This window comes from Microtus oregoni, unplaced genomic scaffold (assembly GCF_018167655.1).
Source record: "Microtus oregoni isolate MIOR12 unplaced genomic scaffold, Mior012 000020F_ref0000438, whole genome shotgun sequence".
NCBI classification, from domain to species: Eukaryota; Metazoa; Chordata; class Mammalia; order Rodentia; family Cricetidae; genus Microtus; species Microtus oregoni.
In genome coordinates, this window is record NW_024543079.1 from 18,486,132 (window position 1) to 18,504,122 (window position 17,991).

Here is a 17,991-nt window from a genome sequence, read left to right on the forward strand (position 1 = left end):
ACTCCCTCTGAACGATGAAGCCCTTCGGTCTAGTTTGCCTAGGGCCTGAACATTGTGGGCTTTGGCCAGTCTCTTGCCTTGCTGGCTTATGACTGCTTGGACCTTGCACAGTTCTGTCTGGGTCTTAATTTGCTCCTCCACCACCTTTTATCCCTCCTCTGGAATCAATAATCCAGGTCTCTCTCCAATGTCACGTCAACTGCCAAGATGAAACAATGCAATTCTTTCCTCTGAAGACATCACAACCTGAAAGGGTGGGGATAGTGAAGCTATCAGCCATTCTCAGAGACCAAAGACTCTAACTGATGGGCAGAGTCAGGAAAAGGGTCACAGAGTTTAAATTAACCAAGCAGGGCTTTGAGGGATGAATAAGAGCTTTTCAGGTGGAGACGGGGAGCCTCTCTAGTAGCAGCTTAGTTCTCTACATGGAGATCAAACATAGTGTGTGCAGGAAGCAACCTTTAGTCAACATACTTAACACACAGCTAACATACTCCAGGCGTGATTTCCGGTGCTGAAGACACACCAGTGAATGTGAAGAAGGTGAGGCCTCTGCCATCATGGGCTCACCGGATGGGACGGGCAGGGAACAGAAAGGAGAGACAAGCACTGAACCGTAAGCACGGTCACTAAGGACTTTCCACAGTGCAGCATGTTCAAGAAGCCCAGGGGAAGGAAATGTTTGGGAGATGGGACCCGGTGCAGAGCTGACAAATGAGTGGCTGGAAGAGCTGCACAGTATGCAAACACTTAGTGAGGGGAGGGGCATTGCAGGGCAGCAGGAGGACAGGCGAGGGGAAACAGTAAAGTTAGATCTTTGTGTGGCAGTAGGACCCAGGGTGCATCCTTTCTAGACCTCTCCAGGACCCTGAAAAGTGTTGTCTAGTGTGTGTGCTGACACATGCGTTCGCCTTGCAGCCTGGCAGAACTTTCTTCCATGATGGGGTCTTTCAAGCTTGACGTTTGATACTGTCTAACACAGTAGCCCCAGCATGCTCAACAAGAGGTGCAACGGGGGAATGTGTGTGTGTGTGTGCACGTGTGCGTGCCATGCTCGTGCATGTTTGTACAGTGCACATGCATGTGAGGCCAGAGGTCAGAGTCAAATGTCTTGCTCAGTTGTCTTCCACTGAAGTTTTTGAGACATGGTCTTTCACTGAACCTGGAGCTCACTGATTGGGTAGGCTGGCTGGCCAGCAAGCTCCAGGGAGCCACCATCTCTGTTTCCCCAGGGCTGGAACCATAGGCATGCCCCACCTTGCCTGTTCAGCCTTTTTATCCAGGTGCTGTGGATTTGAATTCAGGGTATTATCCTTGTGTGGCACCTATTTTACTGAGTGAGCCATTTTCCCCTGCCTCAGGGAACACACTTTTAAGTTGTTCCCTTTTCCCCACAACCTCTCCAGGATAAGTTGTCACCAGTGTTTTTGATCTTGACCATTTTTAAAGGTGTAAGATGGAACCTCACAGTTGTTTTGATTTGCATTTCTCTGATGACTAAGGATGTTGAACATTTCCTTAAGTGTCTTTCAGCCATTTTAGATTCCTCTGTTGAGAGTTCTCTGTTTAGGTTTGTACTCCATTTTTTTATTGGATTATTTTTTCTTTTCATTACCAATTTCTTGAGTTCTTTGTATATTTTGGAGATCAGCCCTCTGTCTGATGTGGGGTTGGTGAAGATCTTTTCCCATTCTGTAGGCTATCATTTTGTCTTGTCGGCCATGTCCTTTGCTTTACAGAAGCTTTTCAGTTTCAGGAGGTCCCATTTATTAGTTGTTTCTCTCAGTGTCTCTGCTGCTGAGGTCGTATTTTGGAAGTGGTCTCCTGTGCCAATGCATTCAAGTGTACTTCCCATTTTCTCTTTTATAAGGTTCAGTGTGGCTGGCTTTATGTCGAGGTCTTTGAACCATTTGGACTTGAGTTTTGTGCATGGTGATAGATAGGGATCTGTTTTCATTCTTCTACATGTTGATATCCAGTTTTGCCAGCACCACTTGTTAAATATGCTTTCTTTTTTTCCATTTGATAGTTTTTGCTTCTTTGTCAAAAATCAGGTGTTTGGGGGGCTGGAGAGATGGCTCAGTGGATAAGAGCATTGCCTGCTCTTCCAAAGGTCCTGAGTTCAATTCCCAGCAACCACATGGTGGCTCACAACCATCTGTAATGAGGTCTGGTGCCCTCTTCTGACCTGCAGACATACAGACAGACTATTGCATACATAATAAATAAATAAATAATAATAAAAAAAAACAAAAATCAGGTGTTTGAAGATGTGTGGATTAATATCCGGGTCCCCATTCGGAACACCATGCCTTCTTTCACAGTGGAGGAAAGAACGTTAGGTCACATGTTTGAGGTCACACATAGCCATCAGCTCTGTTGCTGTGTCACACTCTCAAGCATGCATGACTACCCATGCAGGACGCAGGCGGAGCTACTCTTGGGGCTGCTTTCACTTGCTGTGCTGTGGCATGCTTCTTCAGGGTTGCAGGAAGGGAAGCCGTTGCTGCTCTGTAACGGTCTCAGGACTTGGCAACCCTCTAGGTTACAGCAGCTGTGAGCACGGATTCAAAGCGGACTCAGGACCTAGCACACTGAGTCTTTGCTCTCTTTCCAGCTGCGTTTGCCTTCATCGTGCTGAAAGACGACACCAGTGACACAAACGTGGTAGTAAACGAACTCAAGTTGGCGGTGGCCACCAAGATCGCCAAGTATGCAGTGCCTGACCAGATCCTGGTGAGTCAACCCCCTGGGGGGGGGATAGCATGGCTCTCTTCAAGTCTCCTCTGCTTTCCACAAATGGCAAACAATGCTGAACTTTTACAAGCCTAGGGCTCCTTTTCCACCAATGTCAAAACTGTCCCCAGTGGTTCGGGTTTCCTGCATGTTTTTCCCGAGACTGAAAAGGGTCATAGCATTTGAAGTTTACAGCACACACCTGTTTAGGGCACAGCCCTAAGCAAGGCTAGATTCTTTTTGTATGTCAGCCTTTGAAGGCTGGCTTCAGGTACAGGGCTTAAAGGTAAGGAGAATTGAATTTTATTCCTTTTTTCTTTTCGTGGGGCTAGGTGTGTATTTCCTTTCTATCTCTATGACAGAATGCCTGGGATAATTTACTTAAATGGTAGAAGGTTTTATTTTGGTTCACAGTGACAGCTTGTGGTTGGTTGGTTGGGCTGTGTTTTGGCCTGTGCCCACATTGCTTGTTTTGGTGTGAAACATGGGGCAAAACGAAGCTGCTTAAATCAGGGCAGCTGAGAGGGAGGGAGGAGCTGTGGTACTAACGTGTCCTTCAAAGGCTCTCTCCTGAATGAGCTAACTTTCTTTCATTAGGCCCCACCTGCTAAAAGTTCCACTGTCTCCCAATAACAGCATGAACTGGCAATCATACCTTTAACATATTCTTTGGAGGGCACTTGAGATTCAAATCCTGAGAGTATTGAGCCCAGAAACTTACGAATGCTGAGCATGTGCTCCACTGCTGAGCTATGCTCACCCGATTTCCAGATTCGAAAGATTCCAGAGACATGGGAAGCACCAGAGTCCCCCAACCCCATGTGGTTTCCTTTTCCCAGCAAGAGGTCAGTTCCTGCAGGAAGGCCCAGGCCACCCCTTAGTCTCTTCAGGTTTTTCCTTCCTTCCCTGACACCTCTCCATAGTGATTTCTGGGTTTGGGATCCTCCGAGGCAGGAAGAGTGAGGCTCCCCTTCATATTGCCCACACTGCTGGCCTACCAGCTGGACTTGTGACATGGACTATCTTCAAAGACAGTCATTATTAAAAATCTTACATACTCGAAGCCCTGGATTTAGTCTCCTCTAGTACTGCCATCACCACACACACCCCCTCCCAAACACAGCTCTTGAAGTATTACCATTTGCATCAAACTGTAAGACAAAATTTACTACTTAGTGGCTTTTACCCAAACTAAGTCCCAGGCTCGGGATGAGGAGGAACCCACTCAAGTATAGTGGTAGGCAAAGGAGGTCCAGCAGTCAGACCTGGAGTGGGGGGCGGGTCAGCAAAGCTTTGTCACAGGTTAGATCATGTCCTTTGGGTTTATTTCCGCTTCAGCATCAGGTTGCAGGGGGATTAAGACCTTGTTTGGCTCATATATCAGGCAGCTGCTGCGGAGTTCTCATTGAGAAGTGTCAGCCTCCGCGGGAGAACTCTTATCTCTGTACAGGGAGACACCGGCACAGGGGACGCTGTCCAAATCCTAATAACACCACCTATCTTTGCCAGGTGGTGAAGCGTCTCCCCAAAACCAGATCTGGGAAGGTGATGAGGAGGCTGCTAAGGAAGATCATCACCAGCAAGGGGCAGGATCTAGGTGACACCACCACCCTGGAGGACCCCAGTGTTATCTCAGAAATCCTGAGCGCCTTCCAGAAGTATGAAGACAAGCGGGCTGCCACCAAGTGAGGTGTGCCTGTGTCTCTGCTCAGACAAGGCTGCGCCAGATCCCTGGCAGTCCTCAGGGAAAGGACCTGTGAAGGTGTCTTGTTCCATCTGAGCACATGACCTCTCTATGATCCCTCTGCTGTCCCTATGTGGGGCCAAAGCCCCTGTTTTCCTTTTGCAGCCCAGAGGGCCACTTCTGTAGGGGAGGCCTTTGTTCTACATCTGGTTTCCAGAGTGAAGTCACAACGGGCAGTGAGCCAGCACAGGGCCGCCAGAGGACTATTCACCGCTTAGCTCCAAAGCTCTTATGCCTTCTCCAGATGTGTTGAGATATAAAATGCAGATGTTTTATTTTTTTGTACTTTTCTATTTGGGGAGAATAGCAGAACACTCGAGTGTAATGTGAACATTAACATTTAGTCTTTCTCTCTTTCTCTATCTCATACACACACAGAGGAATTAGGAAAATTCTCCCTTCTTGTCTCCCCAGGGAAACATGAAGATAACAGAGTGTACTTTTTATTAGAATTTGGTGTGCTTGAAGTCCAAATCGGAGATGTTTGTGCCTCTGTCTTACACACAATTGCTAGTCCTAGTTGCCACGTTCGCTTCCGGTGTCTGTTTCATATTCGGTTCGTTTGGTTTATGCCATAGAACAAACTCGACAGTTCTTCTGTTTCGCATGTTAGGGTTTGCACTCAGGGCCTTCTGCACACTAGGCAAGCACTCTACCTCTGAGCCACACACCAGCTCCTCTCACTCCCAAGCGACAGGGCGAATGTCCTCCCTTTCACTTGTGAAATCATTTGGGTTTGTTTCTCTAAGCTGTGATCTGGAAGGAGCTTCTTTCCCCAAGGTGCCTCTTAGTAGGAGATTGCCTTTGCTTCAACTAGGTGAGGTTGTTCGTGGGAGTCAGCTAAAACTCAGGTGTCTTACTAAGGTTCTGGGCTCCTGAAGACTCTGCCTGTCCACTATCTTTTATGGTTGGGGCAGCAAGAACCACTGTGGTCCAATGACGACACTTGATGCTCCCTAGCAAGTCCTCTCCCAATGTGCCTTACGTCCCCTGGACGTTGGTGGGTGATCCAGATTGTGAAGTCATGGAAAGCTTATTCTGTAGCTAGGTGTGGCTAAGCGTGGGAGGCCTGAGTGTGTGACAGCTCTGTGAGCAGGGCCCCTGGGGGTGGAGGAAGACTATTCTATCTGGTCCATAGCACTTAGCTCTGTGGGTATTTCAGGGGTATTTTAGTTACTGCACACCTACTGTGAGTTTAACCTGTGTTGACTTGGGTAACGGGGTAAATACGCTGACACTTCCGGGAGGTGGAGAGATTGTAGTATGTATAAATATCAAATAAATAGACCTCTGTTACAATCAGCAATAAAAAATGTCTTGTGATGGACTTGGTTGGCTGTAGTTACTATACCCTTTGGGAAATGGCCTAGGTTTCCAGGTGACTGATACAAGCTGTCAGAATGATCTACAGAAACACTCAAATAAAGCTTTATTTTGTTCACTCTCTTTTTATAGGGACTTCTTTTGTTGTTGCTGTTTTTGTTTTGTTTTTTTTAGCTGACGCTGTTCTATTTTGTTTCTTCCTGATGTTGGAGATGGACATTAGTGACTGTTAGGCCAGCACTCACCTCAGACTTCCATGTCTCTTTTCCTCCCTGAATACAATCCTAAGGGAAAAACTATAAGGGGTCTATTCACTCAAAAGATAGCACACAAAAAAGTGTGGGTTGGTTAAGTGTGTTCATGTGGGTGTGTGTTTGTTTACGTGTGTGCAGGTGCACTTGTGTGTGTGGATGTGCAAACGTGCACGTGTGGATGCACCTGGAGGCCGGAAAACAACCTTGTAATACCATCTACCTTTTGTTTTTAAGACAGCGTCTTTCATTGGGGCCAGGACTCACCAAGTGACTAGTCTGGCTGGGCAGTGAACCCTAGAGAATCTGTTTCCACTCCCTCACTGCTGGTGTTACAAGTGAAAACTATCTATTCTATTCATGCCTGCCTATTTACTATGGGTTCTGGGGCTTGAACTCATGTCCCCATGCTTGCAAGGCAAACAATTTAGGAAGTCAAGCTATCATCACGCTGCTTCTGGAAAAGCCACCATTTCTGCGGGGAAACCACCCTCTGACTTTGTTAAGTGGCCAAATCTGTCTGTAGGAGTGAGGTTATAATGCTCATTCCCGAGTATCACGGGACCCAGCCTTAGGGACAAGCTCAAGTATGGCCGTGTGACACTGTCAGGGCCACCAAGAAACGCATAAAGACAGCATGGAAGCTGCCTGTTATCTACCACTTGCTTGACAAGAAAGGATGTGGCCTGTGTGAAGGAGAATAAAGACCCAGGGATTAGCGAAGACCTTAGAAAGCTACCTGCCTATTTCTCTGAGAACTCCCTCTCTTGGGTTTTTGTCTCCTTGAAATTCCCAACAAAGATCCAAGTTCCTGGTACTGCGGTGCAGAGAGACGAGCAGGCAGCTGGTAGAGGTGGGTACACTGATATTGGTCAGTCTCAACAGGTTCTCTCAGAAGTGTAAAAGAGCATGTGTTTGATGTTCATACCGATAAAGGCAAATTAAAGTCAGACTCGGGTTGGGTAGTGGTGGTGCATGCCTTTAATCCCAACATTCTGGAGGTAGGTGGATCTCTGTGAGTTCGAGGCCATCCTGGTCTACAGAGCAAGTTCCAGGACAGGCTCCAAAGCTACACATGAAAACCCTGTCTCAAAAAAAAAAAAAAAAAAAAAAAAAGTCAGACCCAGGAAGCAGCTGTGCCTTCTGAGATGTTTCATTTAAAGTCACTAAAACGAAAGCTACTACACTCAGGAAATACAGCTTTTTAAACATGACTAACAATTCTAGTTAATCTTTAATAATGTATGGCTTTATTTAATAAAGGAGGCTGAAGAGATGGCTTAGTAGGCAAGGTGCTTGCTATCAACCCTGATGACCTGAGCTCAAGTCCCAGGGCCCATATGGTGGAAGAAGAAAACAGACCTCTGCGGGTTGTCCTCTGACCTCCACATGCGCACTGTGGTGCACACACAGAGACACACATATGCAAATGGACAGAAAAGTCAAAAGTATATGGCGATAAAATGGCTATCACTTATGCCTTGACTGCCAGAGGTACACGAAAGGAAATTACAGGAAATGCCGGGGCGCCTCCATCCCTGGCATATTCACAGCAGCTGAAGTCATGGTGAAAAAGAGGTTTGTGGTTCCTGCAGTTACTCCCTTGAAGATTCTATTGGCCATAAAACATAGAGAGTGGGCTACCTTGTAGTCCTGGTTCTGGGCCTGCATGGCAGCCGAGGTGGTCAGCCTGCCAGCTTTCCCTCGTCCTCAGCACCCAGGCGAGCTCTCCAGCACCCAGTGTAGCAGACAGCAAGGAGCAGGGCCAGTGCTCCTGCTCTCTTGCCTTCAGGGCCAGCTCACAGCACTCACCACCAGGGCCAGCTCTACTGTTTTGCCCAGGCAGGGTCCCTGACCCTTGTCATCTCATGGCATACCAGGGAGGGGGCAGGGGAGCTCTCCTGCTCTCACACCCACAGGCCTGGCTCACCTGCACCCCTGCCAACAGGGTCATTTTTAATGTGCTACCCAAGCGAGGTGCCATGCCTTCTCCCCCATGTGCTGAAACTGGGGGGAGGTGAGGGAGCAGAGCCAGTTCTCCCACCCTGGTGGCCAGCTCTCTCACCTTGCCACAGGTGATGAGGGCCCAGGGGAGGGGTCATTGTTTCCTTACCCATGGCACCACGTGGCAGATGAGGGGTAGGCAGGGTCAGTCCTCCTGCTCTCATGGCCACCCCCGCACCTGTCTCCCCCTCGACAACAGATTCAGCTCTATTTTGCTGCCCAGGCGAGGGGCAGGGCCTGCTCTCCTTAGTGCTGATGCCAGGAGCGGGCAGTGCCAATTCTTCCACTCTCATAACCTCAGGGCCAGCTCTCCCACCCACTGCAGGCAGCGAGGGGCGGGGCGGGGGAGGCCACCTCTCCCTCTTCTACTCCCCCCTTATGGTAGATGAAGGGTGGGGCCGGATTGCCCACTCGCGCTCACCTGTGCCAGCAGGGTCAGCTCTTTGATGCTGCCTGCGCTAGGTGCAGCGCCCACTCTCCCACAGCTGGTGAGGGACAGGATCAGCTCTCCCACTCTCGTGACTCCGGCGACCAGCTTTTCCCGCCTGTGGTAGGTGGCAAGGGGTGAGCCAGGAGGAGAAGGGTGGTATCGCTCTCCCTCTCCCATACCACCCTGTGACAGTCTGTGGGCTTAGCTCTCCCACTCTTGTGTATTCCGGGCTGGCTCACTCACACCCCTACCAGCAGGGACAGTTCCACTGGGCTGCCCTGGGGGAGGTGCAGGGCCCACTCTCCAGAGTGGCGCAGTTGGTGGGGGGCAGGGCCAGTTCTCCCTAGTAATAGCTTGATTTTTAAAGGTATCTTGTTATGAACTTTGAGGTTCTTTCTGAATGGGTTAATTTGGATAGGAAAGTAGCCTAGATCTAGACGAAAGGGAACAGTTTTTAGGTCCAGACCGAGGGAGTATTTTCTAGGTCTAGACTGGAGGGAGTATTTTCTAGGTCTAGACTGAGGGGCTGTCCTTTATCTCTGGACCAAAGGAATGCAGTCTAGCTCTAGAACAAAAGGCCACATTAGAGATGTAGGCCAAGAGGATGCCTCCCACACGTGGTGATTTTTCTCTTAATTAATTAATTATTTTTTGAGAAAATGTGCCAGTGAGCATCAGCTACCTCTAATCTGATGTATAGAATCCCCACTGTCATCTTGTTCAAATATTTTGTTGGGTAACAGGATTAAACCGATTAAATGATATTTTTGAGTCTGTTGATACTTTCTTTTTTCTTCCTATCTTCCTTTCCTTTTTTGGTGCTGGGAATGGAACCCAGGGTCCCTGGTTCACTAAGCCTCCGTTAGTGAATAACAGCCCTGGTCCCCTGCCAATTCAGTTTTAATTCTGGTATCAAACATAGGTATAAACAACTTTGACTAAGAACCAAGTGTCTGTGACACCACTCCATGCTCACGCTGAAGCCCTACACCTAAAGGGGTGGTCTTAGGAGGAAGTTGATGGGGTCAGGAGGGTGACACCTTCATGAGCGGTGCCATTATAAAAAGCACCTACTTCCTCCCTGCGCAGGACACAGCAGAGACACTGATACAGGCCAGCCAGGGAGTAGTTCCTTACCAAACATGCAGTCTGCCAGTGTCTCTAGAACTGTTTGAGATGACCACCATTTGAGCCACCCAGTGTACAGCATTCTGTTATAGCAACCCAATGTTTTTACTTCATACCGTACTGGGAATAAAGGGGGGCTGCTGGAAAGAGAGATGGCTTCCAGACTGTTCAAATTCTGAGGATAAGCTAGCTGCCTCCCTCTAAATAGATAAGGACTTCAATACAAAGACGTTGTGGAAGTTATCGGGCAAACTGCATGTACACTTGGATGACTGTTTACATTCCGGGGGTCTGCAACAGGGCTCCTTTGGTTACCATGGAGTTAATCAACAGAGGCTCTGGGCTTCTGGGCATGGTTCCACCTTCTAGTGCCCAGGATTCCTTGTCTGTGTTTATTTGGTATTGATGCCCTTCTTCTGCCCTTCTACAGAGGAGCTGCTTGGTCTCCAGCCTCCCCAGCCAGCAGAGGCACCTGGCCTTTCTGAAATTTCTACTGGCATTGCGATTTCTTGGCCCCACCGGCTGTTTAGAAGGCGATTATGGGGGTCAAAATGAAAATATCCCCTGGAAGCTCATGTACTTGAACACTTGGCCCCAGTTGGCGGCGCTGTTCAGGGAGGCTTAGGAGGTTGTAACCTTGATGGAGGAAGGTCATCCTTTAAGGCCATCATTGAGATTCCATAGTCTCCCTCACCCTTTCCCAGTTCCTGTGTGTCTGAGGTTGAGTCTGTGGCTCTCAGTTCCCCACTCCTGTTGCCACACCTGCTTTTTGCTGTGCCTTCCTGCTGTGATGGGTTCTTATCCTTCTGGAACCTTAAGTCCATAATAAATTCTTTTCTCCCATTTTTTTTTTGTGGGGGGCATTTTCTCACAGCAACACAAACGTAACTAATATGGTGACTATTCTAAGGGGAAAAACCCAAACAACATTTTCTCTCTCTCTTTTTTTTTTTTTTGACTTTTTAAGCTTTTTAACCTAGATTGGTGTGGAATTGCTGGGTAGCCCAGGTTGGTCTTGAATTCCTGTTCAGCCTGCCTCAGCCTCCCAAGTGCTAAGATAGGTGTGATCACCAGGTGGAGAGCATCTAAATTTCTAAGTGTGTACATTTTTCAGGGCTCTGTTGTTGTTTGAGACAAGATCTTGATATGCAGCATAAGTTTTCCTGGAACCCGTGACCCTCTCACCTCTGCCTCGGACGCGTGTAACTAGCTCTGACTATTTTCCAGCCTTTGTCACAGTGGTTTAGCTCATTTACATGTTGTCCTGACAATACAGTGTCAGGGTTTCAGTCCTCTGAAGCTGGTAGGGGCTTCCTTTATGTGTCAGCCGACAACCATCTCTTACTTCCCTCCCTTTCTTTGTGTGTGTGCATGCATTTATGTGTGTGTTTGTGTCTGTATGCGTGTGAATATGTGTGTGCATGTGTGTATGTATATACACGTGCATGTGTGCACATGTGTGCGTTATGTGTGTGTGTGTGCTTCACAGGGTCTGATATAGCCGAGACTGGGCTTGATTTTACTGTTTATACTGTGTATACTGTGTAGAAAGACCTCGAACTTCTGATCCTTGTACTTCCATCTCCCAAGTATTGGGATTACAAGCATGCGCTACTATTTTGGAGATTACAGGTACACATTACTGAAGATGGACGTTTAAAAGAAATCCCACACTAGCTCAGAACTGAGTATAATAGAGGGTTATTTATCTAGGTGTGTACTCACAGATTATAGTCCTCTGCACAAATGGGGAACAGGAACCGAATCATGCCACCAGAAGAGAGATCGGATGTGTGCATTACATCGGCATATATAGTATACCAAGTAGGTGGTAACTTAAAGGCTGTTGGCTGTAGGAATTCCTACAGCACCTCCCCCTTTTGTTTAGATAAGAGAGTTCTAAGCCTAATAATACAAAATTATATACAAAAAGAACAAATATCAGGCATAAACATTAGAATTACAACCAGCATAAACAATATCAAGCAAGAAACATGTGATAAATGTTTCAATAGTTATCCTGTCCTAACGAGTTTAAGTCTTGTATAATAAATAACTTGGCAAAGTCATGAGAGGAAAGTTACTACAACTATCTAGTCTTCAAGTCCATCGAAGACCCAACAAGGGAAATAATATTACTTGAGTAAGCAGGAAGTACAATCAAGCAACTTCCAAAATGTGCAACAAATGACAGAGACAACTGGCTACCTGGGCAATCACCCAAAGTCTCATTTGCAACGTTAAAACAACCAACTTTGGCTAAGGAAGGCCTAGATTAACTGACAGATCATTTTCAGAGGCAGAAAAGTTTTCAAAACTGTCTTACCCTGTCTTGGCAAGATTTGACAGTCTTTTTTTCTTGTCCTGTCCGGATATCAATGCATTTTGTCAGTGGTCGATGCATGGGCAGTTCCTTGCCCAAAGGCCAGGTTTGTTAAGAAGAAAACAAGCTCCAAGTGGAGTGTCTTCAGTGCTCAACATTCTCTGGGGAATAGCTGTGCTGCCAGGAGCAATTGTGTATCACATCAACAGAACACTAAGCTATTTAAATGCCATATACTACAGCTCTTTTAAGTGGCTGAAGATTACCTATCTATGCAGAATACAATCTCTATGTATCTAAAGAACCTGATTAGTCTTACTATAGGTATGACTATTGACCTATAATTCTTAATACCTATATAACTTAAAGATTCAGACTTCATTTTAGAATCTTAAACAGTCTTTAAGCAACTGTGCAACAAATGAGGACAATGACCTCAAAATGTAAACAGTGTATAAGTATCTTGATCAGATGTAGAAATGTATATTGCAATATGATAAATATATCTTAAAATTGTATGAATATACAAAATGTCTTAAGCAAAGGTATGCATGCATACAATATGACAAAATAACTTTGCCTAAGTATACAAATATTGTAGACAAAAATAGGAATATATTCAATATAACTTAAGTTTGTATCAATATACAAGAATCTATACCAATGTAAATTGCCTATAAATAATAGCTCAAAAGTATTCACTCTATTACTCACTATTATTAGTGTGTGTGAGCTCACACTAATCTATTATCCCATCCAATTTCCCTTTTTTAAAAAAGAGATCCCTGAGCTTACCTAATTTTTCTTCAACTTCCAATCCTATAACAATTATAATCAACCCCTAAATGATGTCCCTAACCCTGAGTACAAACTTTGTTGGGAGAGGGGACGTCGTCTTCTAGAATTACTTCCAGGTGTCAAGGGGGCGATGTTCTTTCTGTGGGATCCGGTGAAAGTAAAATGATGGTTAAGTTTCAAGATTACTGTCTTGTATAATTGCAAATAGTCTCTGAGTATTCAGTAGGGCTTTTCTGAGGTTCCTATTTAGAGTTCTGACCAGAACGTTGTAAAAAAGTGCACCGTTTCAGCTAATCAAGTTGGAACCATCTTAAGCAGCTGGTACTCAAAACAGGTCTTATAGTAGTGCTATCAGAACCATGACATCTTATCAACCAGGTGGAGTTGTTGTGGGGCTCCATGTTCTTCCTGGAAACTTCAAAGATTAACACAGGAAAATTCATTGTTCATTGTGGAAAACTTAAACGTTAATTGTATAGACATATACAGACATATATATGCAATGAAGGTATGATAGAGACAAAAATAGGTATGAAGAAAAGTAAATTTTTTCTAAATTCTTTTTCTTTCTCTCCCATATCACATTACCATATGCAATCTCTACTGACAATATTTTAAATAACAGTCATAGCTGAGATGAAAAGGAAGTAGTATATTCTGTAACCACTGGGGAAAATATTCTGTACACATCTACTAGGTGAGTTTTGCCAATCATATTGCCTGTGGTTTTTTCATTTGCAGTTTCTGAATGAAACACAATCAAAACCTCTCACCGTGAATGTGGATTTGTCTGTTTCCTTTTATTATTTATGTATATATATATAGTTTATTGTATATTATGTGCTATTTTAAACCATTATTAAAATCTTGATAAAAAACACTATTTCTTTTTAAGAGGTGTTCCTCTTTGTCCTTTTATTTATTTATTTGTTAGTTTATTTGTTTGAGACAGGGTCTCCCTATGTAGCCCTTGAGCTCACTATATAATATAGCCCAGGCTAGGCTTGAGTTCACAGAGATTCTTCTACCTCTGCCTCCTGAGTGCTGGGACTTAAAGCCAGGGTCTCTGAAAGAACAATGCTCTTAACCACCGACCCATCTCTACAGCTCGTTTGATTCATTTTTATTTATCCTGCTTAGGCTTTGGGCTTCTTGGACCTCTCGCTTGATATCTATGTATGTCAGTTTTGGAAATGCCTTAAACGTCACTTCTTTGAATACTGTTATTGTTATTCTCTCCTGCTGTTTTTAGGACCCCTGATTTCCAGTAGTTGGAAAGTATCACATTCTATTTTCTCTATCTCTTTCTGCCCTGAAAACAGATGCTGCGATAAAGGCTTGAATGTAGGTAAGCAATTTAAGAATATCGTTCCAGGCCAGGCGGTGGTGGCTCACACCTTTAATTCCAGCACTCAGGAGGCAGAGGCAGGTGGATCTATGAGTTGAAGGCATGCCTGGTCTATAAGAGCTAGTTTCTGGACAGGCTTGGCAAACTCCAAAGCTACAGAGAAACCCTGTCTCAACCACACCCCTCCCCCCTAAAAAAAAAAAAAGAAAACAAAAGAATACAATTCCAGGCACAAGCATGACACACAGCAGAAGCGGAATAGGAGAGGACTGAGTAGGGGAGGGCTTGTCGATAGGGAGGGAAAACCTAGCCAAGGCTCCATTTTGCTAGACTCCTGATCTTATCAACTATATCTCAAACCAACTCTCTCAGAACTAGCTGTTGGACCCTCAGGGCAAAGGTGGCTCCAAACAACAGGCCTGTCCCAGGTCCTACTCTGATCAAGGCCACCCTACAGCTTTTCTGGCATCTTTAAGTGAATGATTAAAATATTTTGTCCATCACATGACTCTGGATTATCTGTTCTCTGTCATCTAAGGAGAAGGGGTTACGTAACCTGGACTTTTGATTTCTTTTGAGGTTTTATGCTGTAGCTCAGGCAGGCCTGAAATTTACTAACGTAGCTGAGACTGGCCTCAAATTTGCAGGGCTTATCCAGCCTCAACCTCCCCAAAGTTAGGCTCATTGTAAACCAGCCATCAGCTGTACAGGAGGTGAGAATATGTAAGAGGATCAGTCTCTAGCCCATGACTTTTCTCTCCATTTCGTCCTCTGAACCTTTGGATGGGGACTTCTGCTTTAAGTCACTAAGACACTGATGACAGTTAGTTCCATTTCCTTCCCAAACTAGCTCTAACTCAGCTATTCAGTGATTACTGCTCTTGGAGTTATAGGCATTTAGGGTCCATGGGCTTGCCAAGGCCAAAGTCCTTTAGTTGGTCCTGAAGTACAGATGTCTTTGGAGCTTGTAGATATCTTTAGGGATCATATGAGGCCCCTGTCTGTCTAAGAGAACACAGTTCCTTGGTTTATCGTAGTCACTGAGACCGAATCTCACAAGGCTGGGGTCTCTAAGTTTGTGTTTTTAACAACTCCTCAGTGAACCACACAGCTGGGAACCAGCTTTTGATGACCACCTATCAAGCTCAACAAGAAGTCCGTTTGCTTCTATTTTAAGATAATGACCCTAGTACGGAGAACTGGGATCATATGACAATACAAGGGGAATGACTGTACGAGAGAACAGGGCGGGCATGTGAAGGACATAAGGATTGGACCAAAGCCCGGTAGCTAGCTGCTTAACACCAAAACCTTCTTGTCTGCTTCATCAGCTCAAAAGGGGAACCTATTGTCTTCACCTGCCTTGTTCTCTGGAGGGCAAAGAGGGGGAGGAAACAAGGAAGAAGCCTCAGTTTCTCTCTCTAGGGTAGGGACAAGGACCACCACATTGATAGGTGTTGGGCTTCCCCTTCTCCCTTTACTAAGAATGTGGGGAGATTCAGGGAACCCCAGGTTTGCTCCCCAGTGAGTCTGCTGGAGGCATGCTGTCACCCTTTACACTGGCCAGGCGCAGATCAGATCTCCGAGTCTGTGATTGGGTTTGTCACACTGGCATACTCTTTCTCTGCCATATAGTTGCTAGCGAAAGCACCGAGTTGTGACTCTGGAACTTTGGCCATAGGTGTCAACGCTGGACAAGGAGGTGACAAGCCAGGAATCCTCCTTCAATAAGCCCATAAGCAGGAAAGGCTAGAGAGCCAGGTGTTAGCTGTCCGCCTAGATTACAGATCTATGAGCCAGTGAGGAGCGGAGGAGTCTGGAACCCTGCTGAGAACAGGCATCACCAACTTCTACTGCTGGGTGGAATTTCTTGATAAAATGTCACCAGTTGAGTGATGTTGGGTTCTCTTCCTCTGCTCCTATAAATTTGTGGCAGTTTTGCGAATGAGCAAACACACCTTGGACTGTTTCCTTTTCTAAAGATAGGCATTACTTAACCTAAACCATCTATCTCTTTATCACCGGGAATCACAGAAACACTGAACTCTTACAGACGTCAATCAATTGGTTCAACGAAAGAATCAAAGGCAGGATAGTAAACATCGAAATAAAAGTGGTAACTTGCTTGTAAGAAGTTTCTAAGACGGATGGTGGTGGCACACACTTTTAATCCCAGCACTCAGGAGGCAGAGGCAGGTGGATCTCTGTGAGTTCAAGCCCAGGGTGGTCTACGTAGTGAGCTCCAGGATAGCCAAGGCTATACAGAAAGATTCTGTTCCAAAACAAATCAGAACATGGCTTCCAGGGCCCATGGATGTAGCTCAGGGGTACAGCTTGTTTTCCCAGCACTGTGGAAAACAAACCGTAAAACACAGAACCAAAAAGGTTTCTTGGTGTAATTAAACCCAAGTAATGAGGACGTGGTGCCATTCAGAAAAATGTCAGTGCTAAGAAAACGGGGCTGGGAAAGTTCACTTCTCCACAAGGTAACAAACATAAATATCCGCTGCCCTGGGAGACATCGCCTGCTGAATGAACTAAGCATCTGGCTGCTGAGACTGGACGGACTTAAAGAATAGATGGGACAATTGTAGCAGTTTTCCCTGGTAGTCCATTTTCATTGTCATCTTGTCTCCTCCCTGTTGCTTGGGGGATCACTCATCACTTGGCCTGCCAGCCTAGCCCTGCCTGCACTGGCAGCATCTTGTCTGCTCTATGGGTTTTTCACTGCATGTTCCTTGGGTCACAGAATTCTGTGGATGCTGCGAAACAAGATGTTCTGCCCAGTAATATGGACTCGTGTAGAAACTTGTGGGAGACATGAAATGGAGAGCCATGGAAAGCTAGATTTGAAGCCACATAAAGGGTGTTGGTGTATCGGATGCTGTGTTCTCAGGGGCAGCATGAATTTCTCTATTGCCTGGCTTAGACATCAGGAACTGTTTTCCTCAGTTGGCAAGGAACTTAGAGTTGGTGATGCAGGCACTGGGTTGGTATTCCATGGGTCTTTCTGTTCTCAATGGTATATTGGTCCCATTTGCCTTTTTTTTTTTAAATCAACAAAGTAAAAACATTGCTTTTCAAAAGGACTCCCACACCTCTGTATTTACTTTAAGGCAAGATGAATACCTGTGGCCACCTTACTTTCACAAACTAGAATGGCAGCAGTTGAGATTTTACTGCTTCACAATAGAAGGAGAGGAGCCAAGCTGCAGGCTTTGCCAAGGAAGTAGGAAGCATGGGGAAAATGTAGAGGCCAGACCTGTTGGGGCTTGGTGGTTGAGTTGTTAGGAGGAACTTGGCTCTTTGTAGTCTTTCTTCTCCTTCTTCTTCTTCTTCTTCTTCTTTTTCTTCTTCTTCTCTCCTCCTCCTCCTCCTCCTCCTCCTTCTCTTTCCCTCTCCTCTTCCTCATCCTTCTTCCCTTAATATCCCCTTCCAGTTCCAAGAGACCTGGCTATTCTTTTTATGCCCAGGTTCTATAACATCTCCCCTTGTACTGCTAATAAAACTTTACTAATTGTCCTTTTCTATTTATGTTTGACATGGACTTTAATGTGTTGCTCAAGCTGGACTCAAACTCAAGACTTCAGTGACTCTCCTGCTTCAGCCTCCTGACTAGTTGGGAATACATTAGTGCATCATCAGGCCTAGCCTAACTTCATCTTAAGCTGGTTTGTATGACTGTCTGTTTCAGTCAACTGGGCACAACTTCTATGTTCTTTAGCCTCATACTCTCTTCTGCCCTTCCTGCATTAAAACCAGAACTTTCTATTAAGACATGGCAACTTTCCTGGAAGCTCTTTCTCAGTAGGCCACTGCTATTCTATTTAAAAAATACTTATTTAAGAGGGACTATGGTGGCACGTGCCTTAATGCAAACACTTGGGAGGCAGAGACAGATGTATC

General features: G+C 45.6%; 1 protein-coding gene across 1 annotated transcript in view; it reads left to right on the top strand.

Moving 5' to 3' along the window:
• Acss1 (acyl-CoA synthetase short chain family member 1) overlaps positions 1–5,926 on the top strand; it is a 47,153-nt gene extending 41,227 nt beyond the window's left edge. The window contains exons 13-14 of the mRNA XM_041670667.1: positions 2,618–2,736; positions 4,246–5,926. Coding sequence (XP_041526601.1) covers positions 2,618–2,736; positions 4,246–4,425 — 299 coding nt within the window. The 3' untranslated portion in view covers positions 4,426–5,926. The remainder of the gene's footprint in view (positions 1–2,617; positions 2,737–4,245) is intronic.
• Positions 5,927–17,991: the final 12,065 nt, after the last annotated feature.